Source organism: Papio anubis, chromosome 13 (genome assembly GCF_008728515.1).
Source record: "Papio anubis isolate 15944 chromosome 13, Panubis1.0, whole genome shotgun sequence".
NCBI classification, from domain to species: Eukaryota; Metazoa; Chordata; class Mammalia; order Primates; family Cercopithecidae; genus Papio; species Papio anubis.
The window spans coordinates 106,694,685-106,706,698 of NC_044988.1; the positions used below are offsets into that span (position 1 = coordinate 106,694,685).

General features: G+C 68.5%; 2 protein-coding genes across 4 annotated transcripts in view; both read right to left on the bottom strand.

The window, feature by feature from the left end:
- Window positions 1–409: 409 nt before the first annotated feature.
- On the bottom strand, window positions 410–7,932 carry AJM1 (apical junction component 1 homolog). Of its 2 annotated transcripts, XM_021927031.2 has the most exons (3): window positions 6,610–7,932; window positions 4,935–5,018; window positions 410–4,858 (listed from the first exon to the last, which is right to left on the bottom strand). In XM_021927031.2, exon 3 carries the CDS (start codon window positions 4,797–4,799, stop codon window positions 1,869–1,871), a length of 2,931 nt encoding a protein of 976 aa, XP_021782723.2. In that variant the 5' UTR covers window positions 4,800–4,858; window positions 4,935–5,018; window positions 6,610–7,932; the 3' UTR covers window positions 410–1,868. The 2 variants fall into 2 exon arrangements, with proteins under 2 accessions (XP_021782723.2, XP_031510610.1); XM_031654750.1 differs by lacking the exon at window positions 4,935–5,018.
- Window positions 7,933–8,039: 107 nt separating this feature from the next.
- The window catches only part of RABL6 (RAB, member RAS oncogene family like 6), a 33,314-nt gene continuing 29,339 nt past the window's right edge, over window positions 8,040–12,014 (bottom strand). For both annotated transcript variants that reach the window (XM_009187821.4, XM_003911062.3), the window contains exons 9-15: window positions 11,522–11,838; window positions 11,171–11,324; window positions 10,062–10,274; window positions 9,697–9,961; window positions 9,331–9,502; window positions 9,050–9,105; window positions 8,040–8,891 (exon numbers count right to left, since the gene is read on the bottom strand). In XM_009187821.4, coding sequence (XP_009186085.2) covers window positions 8,691–8,891; window positions 9,050–9,105; window positions 9,331–9,502; window positions 9,697–9,961; window positions 10,062–10,274; window positions 11,171–11,324; window positions 11,522–11,838 — 1,378 coding nt within the window. In that variant the 3' untranslated portion in view covers window positions 8,040–8,690. The remainder of the gene's footprint in view (window positions 8,892–9,049; window positions 9,106–9,330; window positions 9,503–9,696; window positions 9,962–10,061; window positions 10,275–11,170; window positions 11,325–11,521; window positions 11,839–12,014) is intronic.

Genomic DNA, 12,014 nt, shown 5'->3' on the forward strand with positions numbered 1-12,014 from the left:
CCTCCCTCCACTGCCCGGGAAGGCTGGCCTCCCTCTTCCCCCTCCACTGCCCGAAGGCCTCCTCCCCCCAGCCTCCATCGCCCGCCTCCCCCTCTTCCCTCTCCATCGCCCGAAGGCCTCCTCCCCCAGCCTTTGATGAATGAAAAAGATATCGATATCGATGAATGGTTCTTTTTCATTGACACGCGGCGCGATGACGCCGAGGACGACGTTTTGATTTCGACGAAAATTTTGTTTTTTCGAATTTTGATTGACGATGCCGACGCCGATGACGCATGAATGACGCAGCCCATCGCCCGAAGGGCTCCTCCCTCCCCCGCCTCGAGCTGCCTCCCTCTCTCCCCTCTCCACCGCCCGAACGCCTCCGTCCCCAACCCCGCTACCCGCACAAGGAGGCAACAGCAGCCGCTACATTCAAGTTCTATTTTACTTGGTTCGAAAGCTCTTGCCTCCTGGAAATTATTTCGGTCCAGGGGCGTTCCTGGCCGGCCCTCAGGGGTGGGGCCGAATGCAGAGGCCCTGGGGCAGGGGGCGCGGGGCGCGGCGGCGGGTGGGCAAGCGGGACGCCTGGCCGGTGCAGACGCGCGGGGACGAGGTGGGCGCGCCGGGTGCGAGAGCAGGAGCGGGGGCGGGGGTGCCCAGTTTCTCTCACTTGGTGTCCCCTTCCCTGGCTTCGAAGTAGTGCTAGGGACTCCAGGAGGGCCCTTGCGTTTGGCCTCCACCCCTCTCCCAGACACCCCACCCTCCAGAGAGCCACGGGCGCGGACCAGCGTGCGCTTGGGGGGCAGGTGGAGGCCAGGCCCCCGGGCTTGCCCCTCCACGCCCGCAGGACGGAGTGCGGCCAGAGCGGGTGTGCGGGGACCTCTCGGGACAGGTCAAGCCCCTTCGGGTGGGTTTCTGTGCTTACCGACTAGCTCGCTCCCTCACCTGCTCGCACCACGCTTTCCCCTCCAGGCTCCCACCTGGGAACGCTCCCTGTCCCTTGGTCCTTCCTCTCCTAGCCAGGTGTCAGCTCTGGCCAGGCCGACATGCTCTGCTTCCCCTGCCCAAGTCCCGTGCCCTTTCGGCTGGGAGACTCGCCTATCGGCCTGAAGACCTCCCTGCGGCTTTTCCCAGCTCCTGCAGGGCCCAGACTGCAGCGACTGGAGGCGAGGGGACGGCAGGGCGCGTGGCGTGGTCGGCGTAACGAATCCGACTAGCGAGAACGCACCGCGCACCCTCGGCCCTGCCCACTGCCTCGCCGGGACGCGCTCGTGCACACCGACGCGCGAAGGTCGACCAGGGTGTTCTCCAGAGAGGAGGCACCCCAGCTGCGGGAGGCGGGGCGGGGCGTGTTTAAAGTGACAGACTGGGCTTTGGTTACGTCGGGCTTCCGGACGAGGGGAAACCGGAGTCGGGGAGGCTCCAGCGAGAGCCCCGCGGACCGACGGGGACCGGATCTGTACGGGTGGGGTCTGTGCAGTAGTGACCCCTCCGAGTGAAGGCAGAGCTGGGCGGTCCTCAGGCCCACCCCGCCTCCCAGCGGGGAGCACCGAGGGCGAGGACCGGCTTCTTCTGGGGATCCTCGAGGGCGAGCTGGGAGAGGGAGGAGACCCGGGAGAAGGGAGAGGGGTTACTGGGGGTGGGAAGGCGAAGAGCCCGTGAGGAACACTACAGGGGCGGAGGGCAGGGGGGGTGGAGGCCTGGGCGGAGCTGGAGGCAGTACTGAGCGGAGCTTGGAGGGCCAGGGAATTAGAGGCGGGCCTAGGAGAAGCCGGGGTGGGGCCCTGGCGGGGCTCGGGGAAGGCCCTGGGTGGGCCGGGCGGGGCCTGAGTGGGCAGGGCAGGGTTCGGGCCAGCGCCTGAGCTGGGCCTGGTAGGCCCCGCGCCTCACATGATGTCGTCCAGCAGGTTGGCGCTGGCCACCCAGTCGAGCGCGCGCGGCTCGGAGGCGGCCATGATCATGCACATGAAGGGGCGGCCGGTGCGCCGGTCCGTGGGGTAGATGGTGGTGGGCGTGAAGCGCCTGTTGGCCTCGACGAACTCGCAAAGCTGCTCGTAGACGCGCGGGAACTCGTGGCGGAGGAAGACGCCGCGAAGCCGCAGCTCGCGCTGGATGTGGATGAAGGCCACCTCGCGCGCGCGCCGGCCCGCCTCGCCGTCCTGATCCAGGCCCGCCGTGCCAGGCGGCGGCGTCAGGATCAGCGTCTCCATGTCGGGCTCGCGGCTCCGCGCCGGGGGCGGCCGCGCGGGGCTGCCGGCCGCCAGCGCTACCTTGGCGAACTTGCGCACTGTCGGCCCGTGGCTGCGTGGCGCGGGCGCGGGCAGGGCGGGTGTCCCCGGGGGCGCGGCGCTGGGTCCCACGGCCACGGATACGCTGAGCAGGAAGCACTCTGCCGGCTCGTAGAGGCGCCCAGCAGCCGCCAGCTCGCGGGCGTAGCTGCCCAGGGGCGCCGCGTGTGTGGCCAGCTCACGCAGCGATAGGTAGGTGGGGGACAGCAGCAGCCCCTCCAGGCCAAAGCGCAGGAAGTTGTCGGCGGAGCCTGGACTTGGGAAGCCCAGGAAGAGCACGCCGCGGCCGCGCGACAGGAAGCCGACACGCGCGATGCGCGAGAAGGCGCGGTGTACCGGGCCGCTGTCGCGGCAAAACTGCAGCACGTGGCGGCACACGCTGCCCACGCGGCCGTACACGCAGCGCGCCTTGTGGGCGTCCCAGTCCTCGCGGCGGCACAGGCGCGAGCAGTAGTAGGTGTAGCAGCTGTGGCAGGACTTGAAATAGAGGCAGGCGTTGAACATGGTCTCCGTGCGCCGGCAGCGCGCATTGGAGCAGGTCATCAGGTCGTCCTCGTCGGCGCTGGGCTCGGGGGACGCGTCGGCCGCCTCTCCCCGGGCCGCGGGCTCCTCGGCGCTGCCGGCCGAGGCGGGGGGCGAGCGTGGCGGCGCCAGCGCGGGGGCCCCAGAGCCCGCGGGCCGCGAGTCCAGCAGTCGGCGCAGCTGGGGGCCCAGGCAGTCGGCCGCGGGCTCTGAGGCCTGGCCGGCGGGGGGCCGCGAGTCGATGACTAGGTCCGTAATGAGCTCGTCTAGCTGCTCTAGGCTGCGCTGGCGGCCAGGGGTGGGGCCCTCGGGGGCCGCGTGGGGAGGTGGCCGCGTGCGGCCCCCGGGCAACTCCCAGGCCCTGGCGCTCGGGCGCTCGGTGGCGCGCAGGTCGTTGTCGGTGATGGTGATCTCGGGCGTCACGTACCAGTTGCGGCCCAGGCCCTCGCCCGCGCGGCCCTTCTCCGTCAGCGACGTCTCGGACAGGGACAGTGCGGCGTAGCGTCTGGGCGAGGTGGACAGGTTCACGACGACGGGCGGGCGACGGCCTTCCGGGGACACGCCTCGCGGCTCCTGCACTTCGCGCCCCAGCAGGTTCTCGTAGCTGCGGCCGCGGCCCAGCGGGTCTTCTCGGCGCGGCCCCGGTGCCAGAATGTTGTCCCAGGAGCGCGAGTAGTGGCGGCTGTCGGTGACCAGCCGGGGCGGACTGGTGCCGGTGCCGCCGTGCCAGGAGGCGAGCAACGGGTCGGGGTCAGAGGGCTGCGCCACTTGCAGGGTGCGGTAGGGTCGCGGGCCCCAGTCCGCCCAGGCCGCGCTGCTGCGCGGGTGCGGGTACGTCCTAGCCAGGACGTCGCGCTCGCGGTACCGTCCGAAGTCCTCCGTGTAAAAGGGGCGGGCGGTGGAGTGGGTCCGGGGCTCCTCGGAGACATAGCGGGGCCCGTAGGGCAGGCCGTAGGCTCGGGGAGCCTCACCATAGTAGGAGCGGGAGGGCGGTTCCTGGATTGGGAAGGTGCGCACCTCTCCTGCGTAGTAGCCGCCCATGCGCCTTGGACTGGGCCCTGGGAACTCCTCTGACCGGTAGGGCCTGGGGCAGTAGGCATCGAAGGTTGGGCCGGGGCTGGCCGCAAAGCTGCCCCGGAAGCCTTCGGGCTCCTCTGTGTAGAAGAACTGGGTGGGGCCCGGCGGGGTGGCGAAGGGCAGACTGCGGCGCTCAGCGTAGTCCCGGGGCCCAGGCAGGGGCCCGTCGCAGTAGAGCGCCCGGGGGTCCGCACAGTATAAGTCGCTGGGCGTCGGGGTGCGCGACAGCGCCATGTGGCGGGGCCCGGGTACCGTGAGGCCGTGGAACTGCGGGGCGGGGCGGGCCCAGGGCGCGGCCTCGGCGGGCCCGCAGGACCGCGAGCCCCGGGCAGCGTGCTGGAGCACTGCGTCGTCCGGCTTGATGTCCAGGCGGCAGCGTACGTGGGGTGCGGGACCCGCGGGTGGCTCGGGAGGTGCGCAGCGGCCGCCGGCGGCGCACAGGGGCGCCATGCGGCCGGGGCCGCCCCGCTGCGGCTGCAACTTGATGGGGTGCAGCTCATTGGCGAGGGCGCGGAGCGCCGGGTACGCGGGCTCCCGGCGCGGCGATGCCTCGGCCCGTGCCGCACGCTGGGCCTCCCGCCCTCGGCGGGGCAACACCGGCGGCGAGGCGGGCGCGGGCGTCAGGCCCGGGGGCGCGCGGGGCGCGCTCTTGGAGCGGGCGCGGCGGCGTGGCTCGGCCTCGCGGGTCCGGGCGCGCGGCACAGCGGACTCCGGGGGCGGTGGCTCCGGCAGGGTCTCCATGGCCGGCCCGTCCAGCGCCTCCAGGAAGTCGAAGCTGCGGCAATGGCGCTTGTTGAAAGGCGCGGGCTCAGCAGGCCGGGCCACGGATCGCTCACATGGCGGGCGCCTGGATGCGGGTCCCGGGGCCGCCACCTTGATGTCCTGGTACACGGTTGACACCAGCAGGTCCGGAGGGTCCGTACGGGTCATCTTAAAAGAGGTCCCCAGGCTGGCGGCTCCAGCTCACACTGCCTTGCGGGGCTTTTGCCCTGGGGGGAGACGCGGGTCAGGGCGGCCCCCTCCGCAGCCCAGGCCCCGCTACTCCCCCACGCTGGCCCGGCTTACCTGGGGCGCAGCGGGCGGAGTAGCCCTGGCTGCAGGCCTGGGCCGAGAATGCGGGCGCTTCCTCCATGCCGGGGTTAGAAGCACCTGCGGGAGGAACCCAGCTGTCCAGGCGCCCAGGTCCTGCCCCTCCCCCGTCCTCTCCCGGCGATGGGGCGGGCGGGCCAGAAAGGCTTAGCCGTGGCTGTGGTTCCCGCGGCGGGAGCTCCTGCGTGCAGCTCCAGGGCCTCCCCTCCCCCGACTAGTGACGGCGGGGCCGGCTCGGGTGGACCCCTTTCCGGGTGGGGTAAGGGAGTGGGGGCGTGGTCCTGGGGGCTGCGCCCTCTGGTGTCCGCAGCTGGAAGGACGGGGCGCATTTGGGCCTTATTTATAGGTGTTGCCCCACGAGACATTAGTGACTGTGCCCCTGTCACAGCGCCCACCGCAGAGCGACCCCTCCGATCGCGCACAGTCGAAGGCGAGTCGCTGGGTCTCAGCCTTAGCTAGCTCTGCACCAAGCGGGTGACACCAACCACCCCACCTGCTGGCCAGGCCGAGCACAGAGCCCCTCCCCCAGCACTGCAAGGACCCACGCCTAGGTGCCCTCAACTTCCCGTGAGCTCCAGGCCAGAAAAAAGCCCCCAGAGAGCATACCTGGGCCCTAAATCTCCCTTTCCTTTGCCGACACCTCTTCTGACCCCAAGTATCTTTGGGTGGTTGAAGCAAGGCCCCAGCTTTGTGTAAACGCACAGGACACCCCCCTAGGGTGTGCACGGCAGTCCCAAGTCATCGAGCCATGAGCTCGTGGCAGCCCCTGTCCCCTGAGCTGCGCACCAGGCCCGGAAGCTGCCCACTGGGGGTGGGCAGGGCGGAGGGTGGGGGAAGACCCACTGCTTTGCAGGAGAGAGCCCTCCCCACTTTGCTGAGAAGGTTCCATGGAAACCTGTGTTTCTTAGGCCCCCACGCTGCAGGCTGGCCAGGGTTCAGATGTGGACTGCCAGCCCCTCTGTGGCCCCAGAGCCAGCTGGGGGGTGCGTCAGAGAGTGGCCACAGGCCTGGCCTCTGCGCATCCAACACCTGGTCTGGAGGGGTCTACCCCAGAGTGAGCCGGGGGAAGCGGGTACCTAGCCAGGCCCCTCGCGCAGCAGAACCTCAGGTGGATGGGCCTCTCGGGGTCTGGCCGGGTACCCCCTCTGTGTCCCAGGTGTGCAGGGGCTTCCTGCTGGCAGGGCTGTTTTTCTGGGTCAGGGCCACAAGTCCCAGGTCTTGTCCCCATCCCAGCCTCCCGCCCACCCCATCTCCCCCCTCCATCCCACCCGTGGCAGGACTGTCCACCCTCCTGCTCCCTCTTTCATGCTAAGCTCAAGGCCAGGCCGGAATCTGGGCGGATGACAGGGTGTGAGGCTCCACCCCAGGGAGGTGACAGTGGGCTTCGCTGGCTGAAGCTGTGGGTGACACCCTCTCCCGTGGGGATGGGGGTGGGGTCGGCCCCCTCGTGGGCCCAGGGCCTTCTGGAGCCCACCGAGATGGCTGGAGGCCTTCCCCACCTCCCGGCCCTGCTCTGGCTGGGAGCGGCCCTTCAAGGGATACAGCCGGTGTTGCCTGGGGGCGGGGACTCCCCATCCTTGCGGCCGCCCTAAGGCAGCCTCCCCCGCCCATGATAGTGACACACTCAGCAACTCGGCCCCCAGCCCCTTACCTGGGTGCTGCTCCGGCCGTGCCCCGGTGGGCTGTGCCACCCCCAGGTCGGCTCCTCTGTGTCCCCGGCACTGCTGCGTCCCCGGCACCGGCAGAAGCTTCCAGGCAGCAGCGCGGATCCTGGCCTGGCTGCTCAGTGCTGCCCCCAATGGCAGCTGAAAGAGCTGTACTTAAAGGGGCCGCGCCCAGTGGGGGCTGCACCGTGGAGCTGGGGATCGTGACTGCACAGGCTCCAATTTGGGGCCGTGCGGAGCACAGGGTCCCTGCAGCATCCCCAAGACGCAGACCTCAGCGTCTAAACAGGAGCCCTGTGGCCCGGAGCAGCCTGCCAGTCCCACCAGTGTCACCCCCACACACTTGCCTGAGAGGAGGGGCCCCAAGCCCTGGCCTGGGCTGCAGAGATTGGTTAGGGGCATCTTGGAATTTACATCTCCTGTTGGGCGAGGTAGGAGCAGATGGGCTTCTCCCTGCCCCACTGGCCTTTCCCCAGGCCCTATCTGCTTCGAGGCTGCCAGTGCCAAAATCTCGGTGGGTACCTGGGGCCAGATGGCCCCTGCAGCCTCCTGTGTCCCCAGGATGCCATCCTCTCTGGGTGAGGCCACTCCTGCATCCGGTGTCTCTGCCAGCCTGGGAAGGCCTGCACGTGACCTACCGTACCTGCCTGGTAATGTCCTCGTCCCACTCTGCCAGCCCCTCCCCAAGGCATTGGGCCTGGAAACGTTCTAGCTTGGCAGAGGAGTGGGTAGCCGATGCCCTTGGCTCCGAAGGGCAGGACCTACACCATTCTGCGTTGTTCAAAGCAGGGCCCACTGAAACCCCAACATAGCTGTCCATGGTGTGATCCTGGCAAGTTCACGTACTGTTGACCCATTCCACACCAGGGGAACCTCTGAAGCCGACCCTGACCTCATGGGCTGTGGGCTCAGGGGCCAGGCTCCTAAGCTTGCTGTGGGCCACAGCACCTGTTCAGGGACCACAGCGACTGCCTCACACCCTGGGGTCACAAAGCTCCCAGGCACAGGAGCCTCCAGCTTGGCCATCCCCTCCCCTTCACTGGCACACTCTTCCTGCCCGCCCTGCAGGGTTCTCATGGCAACAGTAGCTGTGGGGGTGGAGGCTGGGCGCTGCTGACAGCTGGAGGGGGCAGGGGCCTGAAGGGGGGGGGGCAGTGCCGCAGGCGGCTGCCTGGGAGCCATGCAGACTGGACTTCCACCTCATGGGGCTGCGGACCCCCAAGTGTGCTGGCTGCAGCTGCTGAGCCCTGGCACAGGTGGGCTGGGATGTACCCAGGGTGTGGCCAGGGTTGGTGGGATGTCCTCACAGCATTGCTGGGCAGCCTCCTGCCTCAGAGGACTTCCCTGACAACCCATGGCAGCCTGGGCCCGAGGCAGCGGGAGCAGGTGCAGGTGCAGGGAGAAGAACAGACACACGCAGAGTGAAACAGGAGTGCTTTATGGTCTGAGTGGAGTGTTTGGGAGGCGTGCCTCCCAGCTCCCGCCTGTGGGCTCACCTGAGCGGGGGCGCAGCTGAGGCCGCTGTGGGAAACAGCCCCCATCCCCAGGAGAGGCCCTGCATGCTGCCTTCGGTCTCTCGCCAGCTGTGCCTAGCGTGGGGCCTGGGCTGCCCTTTAGGGTGGGTCTGCACACCCGTGTTCAGGGCTCCCAGCCGGAAGCGGAGCCATAGGCATGCTGCGGCCCTGGGTGAGCGTGGAGGGCAAGCAGGTGCCGGGGCAGCGTGCAGCCCGCAGCCAAGCGGCCCCTGCCCAGCCTCTGTAAACAGACCCTCATGCCCCGGGCCTCAGTCACATCCCTGAGAAACACTGGGGACTGGCGGCTCTGCCCCGAGAGGGCCAGGGTGTCCACCGAGCCCGGCCAAAGCCAGCTGTCCCCTCCCTCCTTGCAGAGCAGGCTCACACCAGATCTGGAGGCCTAGTCCGGGGACACCAACGCCCGGCCTCTTCCAGCTCAGAAGTGCACACAGCAGCCACCGGGCAGCGGCAAAGGCGATGGTGCAGAGGCAAATGCCTCCCCAGGCAGTGACAGGCACGCCCCCCACCCCAGGGCGGCCACTGCCCCGGTAGGCCTAGAGCTCCTCATAGTCGCCACCCCCAGGGTGGCGGCCGCCTGGGGCCCCGCCCCCCAGGAAAGCCTCCAGCTCATCGGCAGCCGTCCTCTCCCTGCTGCGTGGGGGCCGCTGCTGCCGCCGCCGCCGCTCCTCCTTGCCCTCCTCCTTGTCCTTGCTCTTCTTATGTTTGCTCTTCTTCTTGGCAGCCTTTTCTTCCTGCTGAGGAGCACAAGGAGGGGGGCGCCATGGAGTCACAGGAGGCCAGAGCCCCAGTCCCAGGACCGCATGCTGCCCAGCCCTGGCCCACCAACAGAGCCCTGGTCCCAGGACCACACACCGCCCAGCCCTGGCCTGTCAGGAAGGGGAGTAGCTGGTACCTCTTTGCCTTTCTTCTTCTTCTTCTTCTCCTTAGAGGGGGTTTTGCCCTCCTTACCTGCACAGACAGGACAGACAGTGGCTCAAACACAAAGCAGTGAGGCCCAGCCCTCCAGGAGGCCCTGCTGAGGGACAGGACCACACTCCTGCAGGGGGCTGCCAGGAGCATGGCACTGCCTCCTGGACTCAGGAAAGGCCCCCGGCCAGTGGCCAGCAGCTGGGAGGAGGCCCACGTTCCACCCAGACTCCAGCAGGCTGACCGCACTCCGGTGCCCCTGCCCACCTTCCTCGCTGCTCTCCTTGGGCCCAGCCTCCTCCAGCCCCAGCCCGAAGAGGTCCGAGTCATTCTTCAGTCTGAAGGTGGGGAGAGGGAGCTTGGGGGGCGGGGGCGGCTGAGCAAGGGCCTCGTCCTCGTCAGTCACATCGGAGGGGTCGTCTCGCACGGGAAACTCACCCTGCAGCAGGGAGAGCAGCTGGTCAGGCCGTCGTCCCTCCCACACCCTCAGGGGTTGTGGGGTCTCAAACCCAGCCAGAAGGCCCGAGTGTGGGGACATGAGACGCCTCTTCCAGAAGCCTCCTCCCACTGCACCCACCCACTGAGAGACTCTGGCCTCCTGGCTGACCTCTGCCCGGGGAGGACCCGTCTTACCACCCTGCGCTGTGTGTCTGACGCCTCGCTCTCAAAGTCGGGGTCATCCATGACAAAGGACAGCATCTGTGCAGCGATGGGCCCCTCGGGGTCACTCTCGGATGAGGACGCCTGCTCACCCTTCCCCGGCTCAATCTCAGCAGGGGGCCTGGTGCTGCTGTGCTTTTCCGGACCTGTGCGAACAGAGGCACCACCTGGCCGGGGCGGTGCTGCGGCCCTCATGGGAGCTGTCCCCCTCCGTGGCTTTGAAGCTGGTGTGGAGGACCTTTGTGGACAAGCAGAGGGTCAGTCAGGGTCCTCCGGAGGTGTCCTGAGCTGCCCCCCCCCCCGTCTCCAGGCCACACCCTGGGGACACCTGCCCTTACCACTTGGTCTGTGGCTCTGAGCCCTGCTGGGGAGCCGGGGCAGGGCCTTTTGGGGCATCCCCCACTTCCGCTTCCTCCTCACTTGAAAGAGTGATGTTCTGACTGGGGACGGGACCAGCGGGTGGTGGGGAACTCCCACGTGGCTGGTCTTCGAGGTCCACATCGTCCTGGAACCCTGCCACCATTGGGTTGCTGCCCAGGGCCTCCGCATCACTGCAAAGCAGGGGGCAAAGTGGTCAGAGACCACGGGGTAGGGATGGCCAGCCGGGCTCACAGGCCTTGGTTCCAGGCACCCTGGTCCCTGGCACACCCTGGCCGTGGGACCACCCCGTCCCGGGTGCTGTGTTCTAGGGGAAGCCTCCTCGTGGCTGTCACAGGGCTGCTGAGAAAGGGGTCGGCGGCTCAAGGTCGGACACAGTGTTGCCCTGCGGTCGGTCCATGGGCCAAGGATGTGGGGCCGCGCAGGTGGGCATTCATGGAGGAGGCGGGCCCAGCTCAGGGCCACCAGGCTTTCCATCCTTTGTGTATTCCTGGAGGAAGCTGCTGCCCCACAGCAATGGGTGAGGCTGAGGTGCTGAGGCCACCGGGGGTGAAGTATGTCCAATGGAGTCCACACCTGGGACCAAACGCAGGGCTTTGCTGCAGGCAGAGTTCAGGGCAACTTGGCAGAGTGGTGGGAGAGGGGCTGGCAGACAGATGGGGAGGCAGCTCTAGCTTCCAGCTCTAGGACCTGCAGGAAGCCGCCCCCAGCTCTGCAGCACCCGGGCCCTGGCCCTGCGGAGACAACATCTGGTGGCCTGAACCTCCCGTATCACCTGGAGTGGCCTTGCCAGTGGCCTCCGTGTGGAATCTGCCCACAGAAGACTCCAAGGTGCCCCTGTCCTCTCCAGGGTGTGGGCAGAGCAGGTGGCCAGGCCTTTCTGATGTCTGGAAGCCCCATCTAAGCTCTTCCCTCATCTGCTCCAGCCACAGATCTGCTCTGTCCTCAGTCAACGGAGACCAGCCAGCCGGGCACCCCTTCTGCACCCCCAGGAAGCCAGCCCCACCTGCTGCTCGGGCGCCCTAGAGGCTGGGGGCAATGGGAGAGGAGGTCCAGGCCCACCCCTCACCTGTCGCTGTCCTGCTGGGCAGCCTTGGCCCCCACCTTCTTCTCGTCCCTGGCGGGGGTCGCATCTTCCAGGAAGCTGCGGTCCAGGCGGTCGTCGGGAACGAAGTCCTCCACGCTCTGCACTGCTGCTGGGGCCTCCGCGGCCAGGACTGGCTCTGTAAACAGTGATGCCGGGTCCTCTTCTCAGCACCAGAACCCTCACTGCACCCAACCCCAAGCCAGGCCCACCAGGGACGTGCCCACGGGACTGGGACAAGCAGGAAGAAGTACGGAGCGCTCCGAGACCCAGAGCCCCACCTGTGAGGGCGTGGGGGACCGGGACCACTTTGGGAGGGGCAGCTCCAGGGCCTACCTGGAGGTGGAGGGGCTGCCTCGGCGGCAGGTGACGTCCCAAACAGCCTCGAGATGATGCTGCGCCGCGGGGCGGGGGCTGAGGGGCACGCAGGTGGGGGCAGGGCCTCTGAGGGTGGTGCAGGGGGCACAGAGGATGGTGGGGCGGCATTGAGGGGCAGCTGTGGGGCGGGCTGGGGTGTGCCGGGGCTGGAGCTCCCCGTGGACACAGCGCCTGGAGGCACCACCGGTGACTGGGAGCCCGAGGATGGGCTCTGCCCGTTGGCCACCAGTGGGGACGCATGGCCGCGGCTGCGAGCCTCCATCATCTCCAGGAAGCTGGAAGGCAGAAGGCAGGTGAGAAGCCTGGCTCCCCCGCCTCTCACTGAGGCCCGCCGGTGACAGGGGCCCTCTGCTGCTGCGGATAGGGCAGGGAAGAGCCGCCGCATCCTGGGCCATCATCCCCACCCACTTCCAAGAGCAGCAGCGCTGCCGGGCGGGGCTCACGCCTGTCA

Bases quoted from the DNA above. Each gene is read 5' to 3' on its own strand.
- AJM1 (XM_031654750.1), bottom strand. From the start codon at position 4,799: ATGACCCGTACGGACCCTCCGGACCTGCTGGTGTCAACCGTGTACCAG.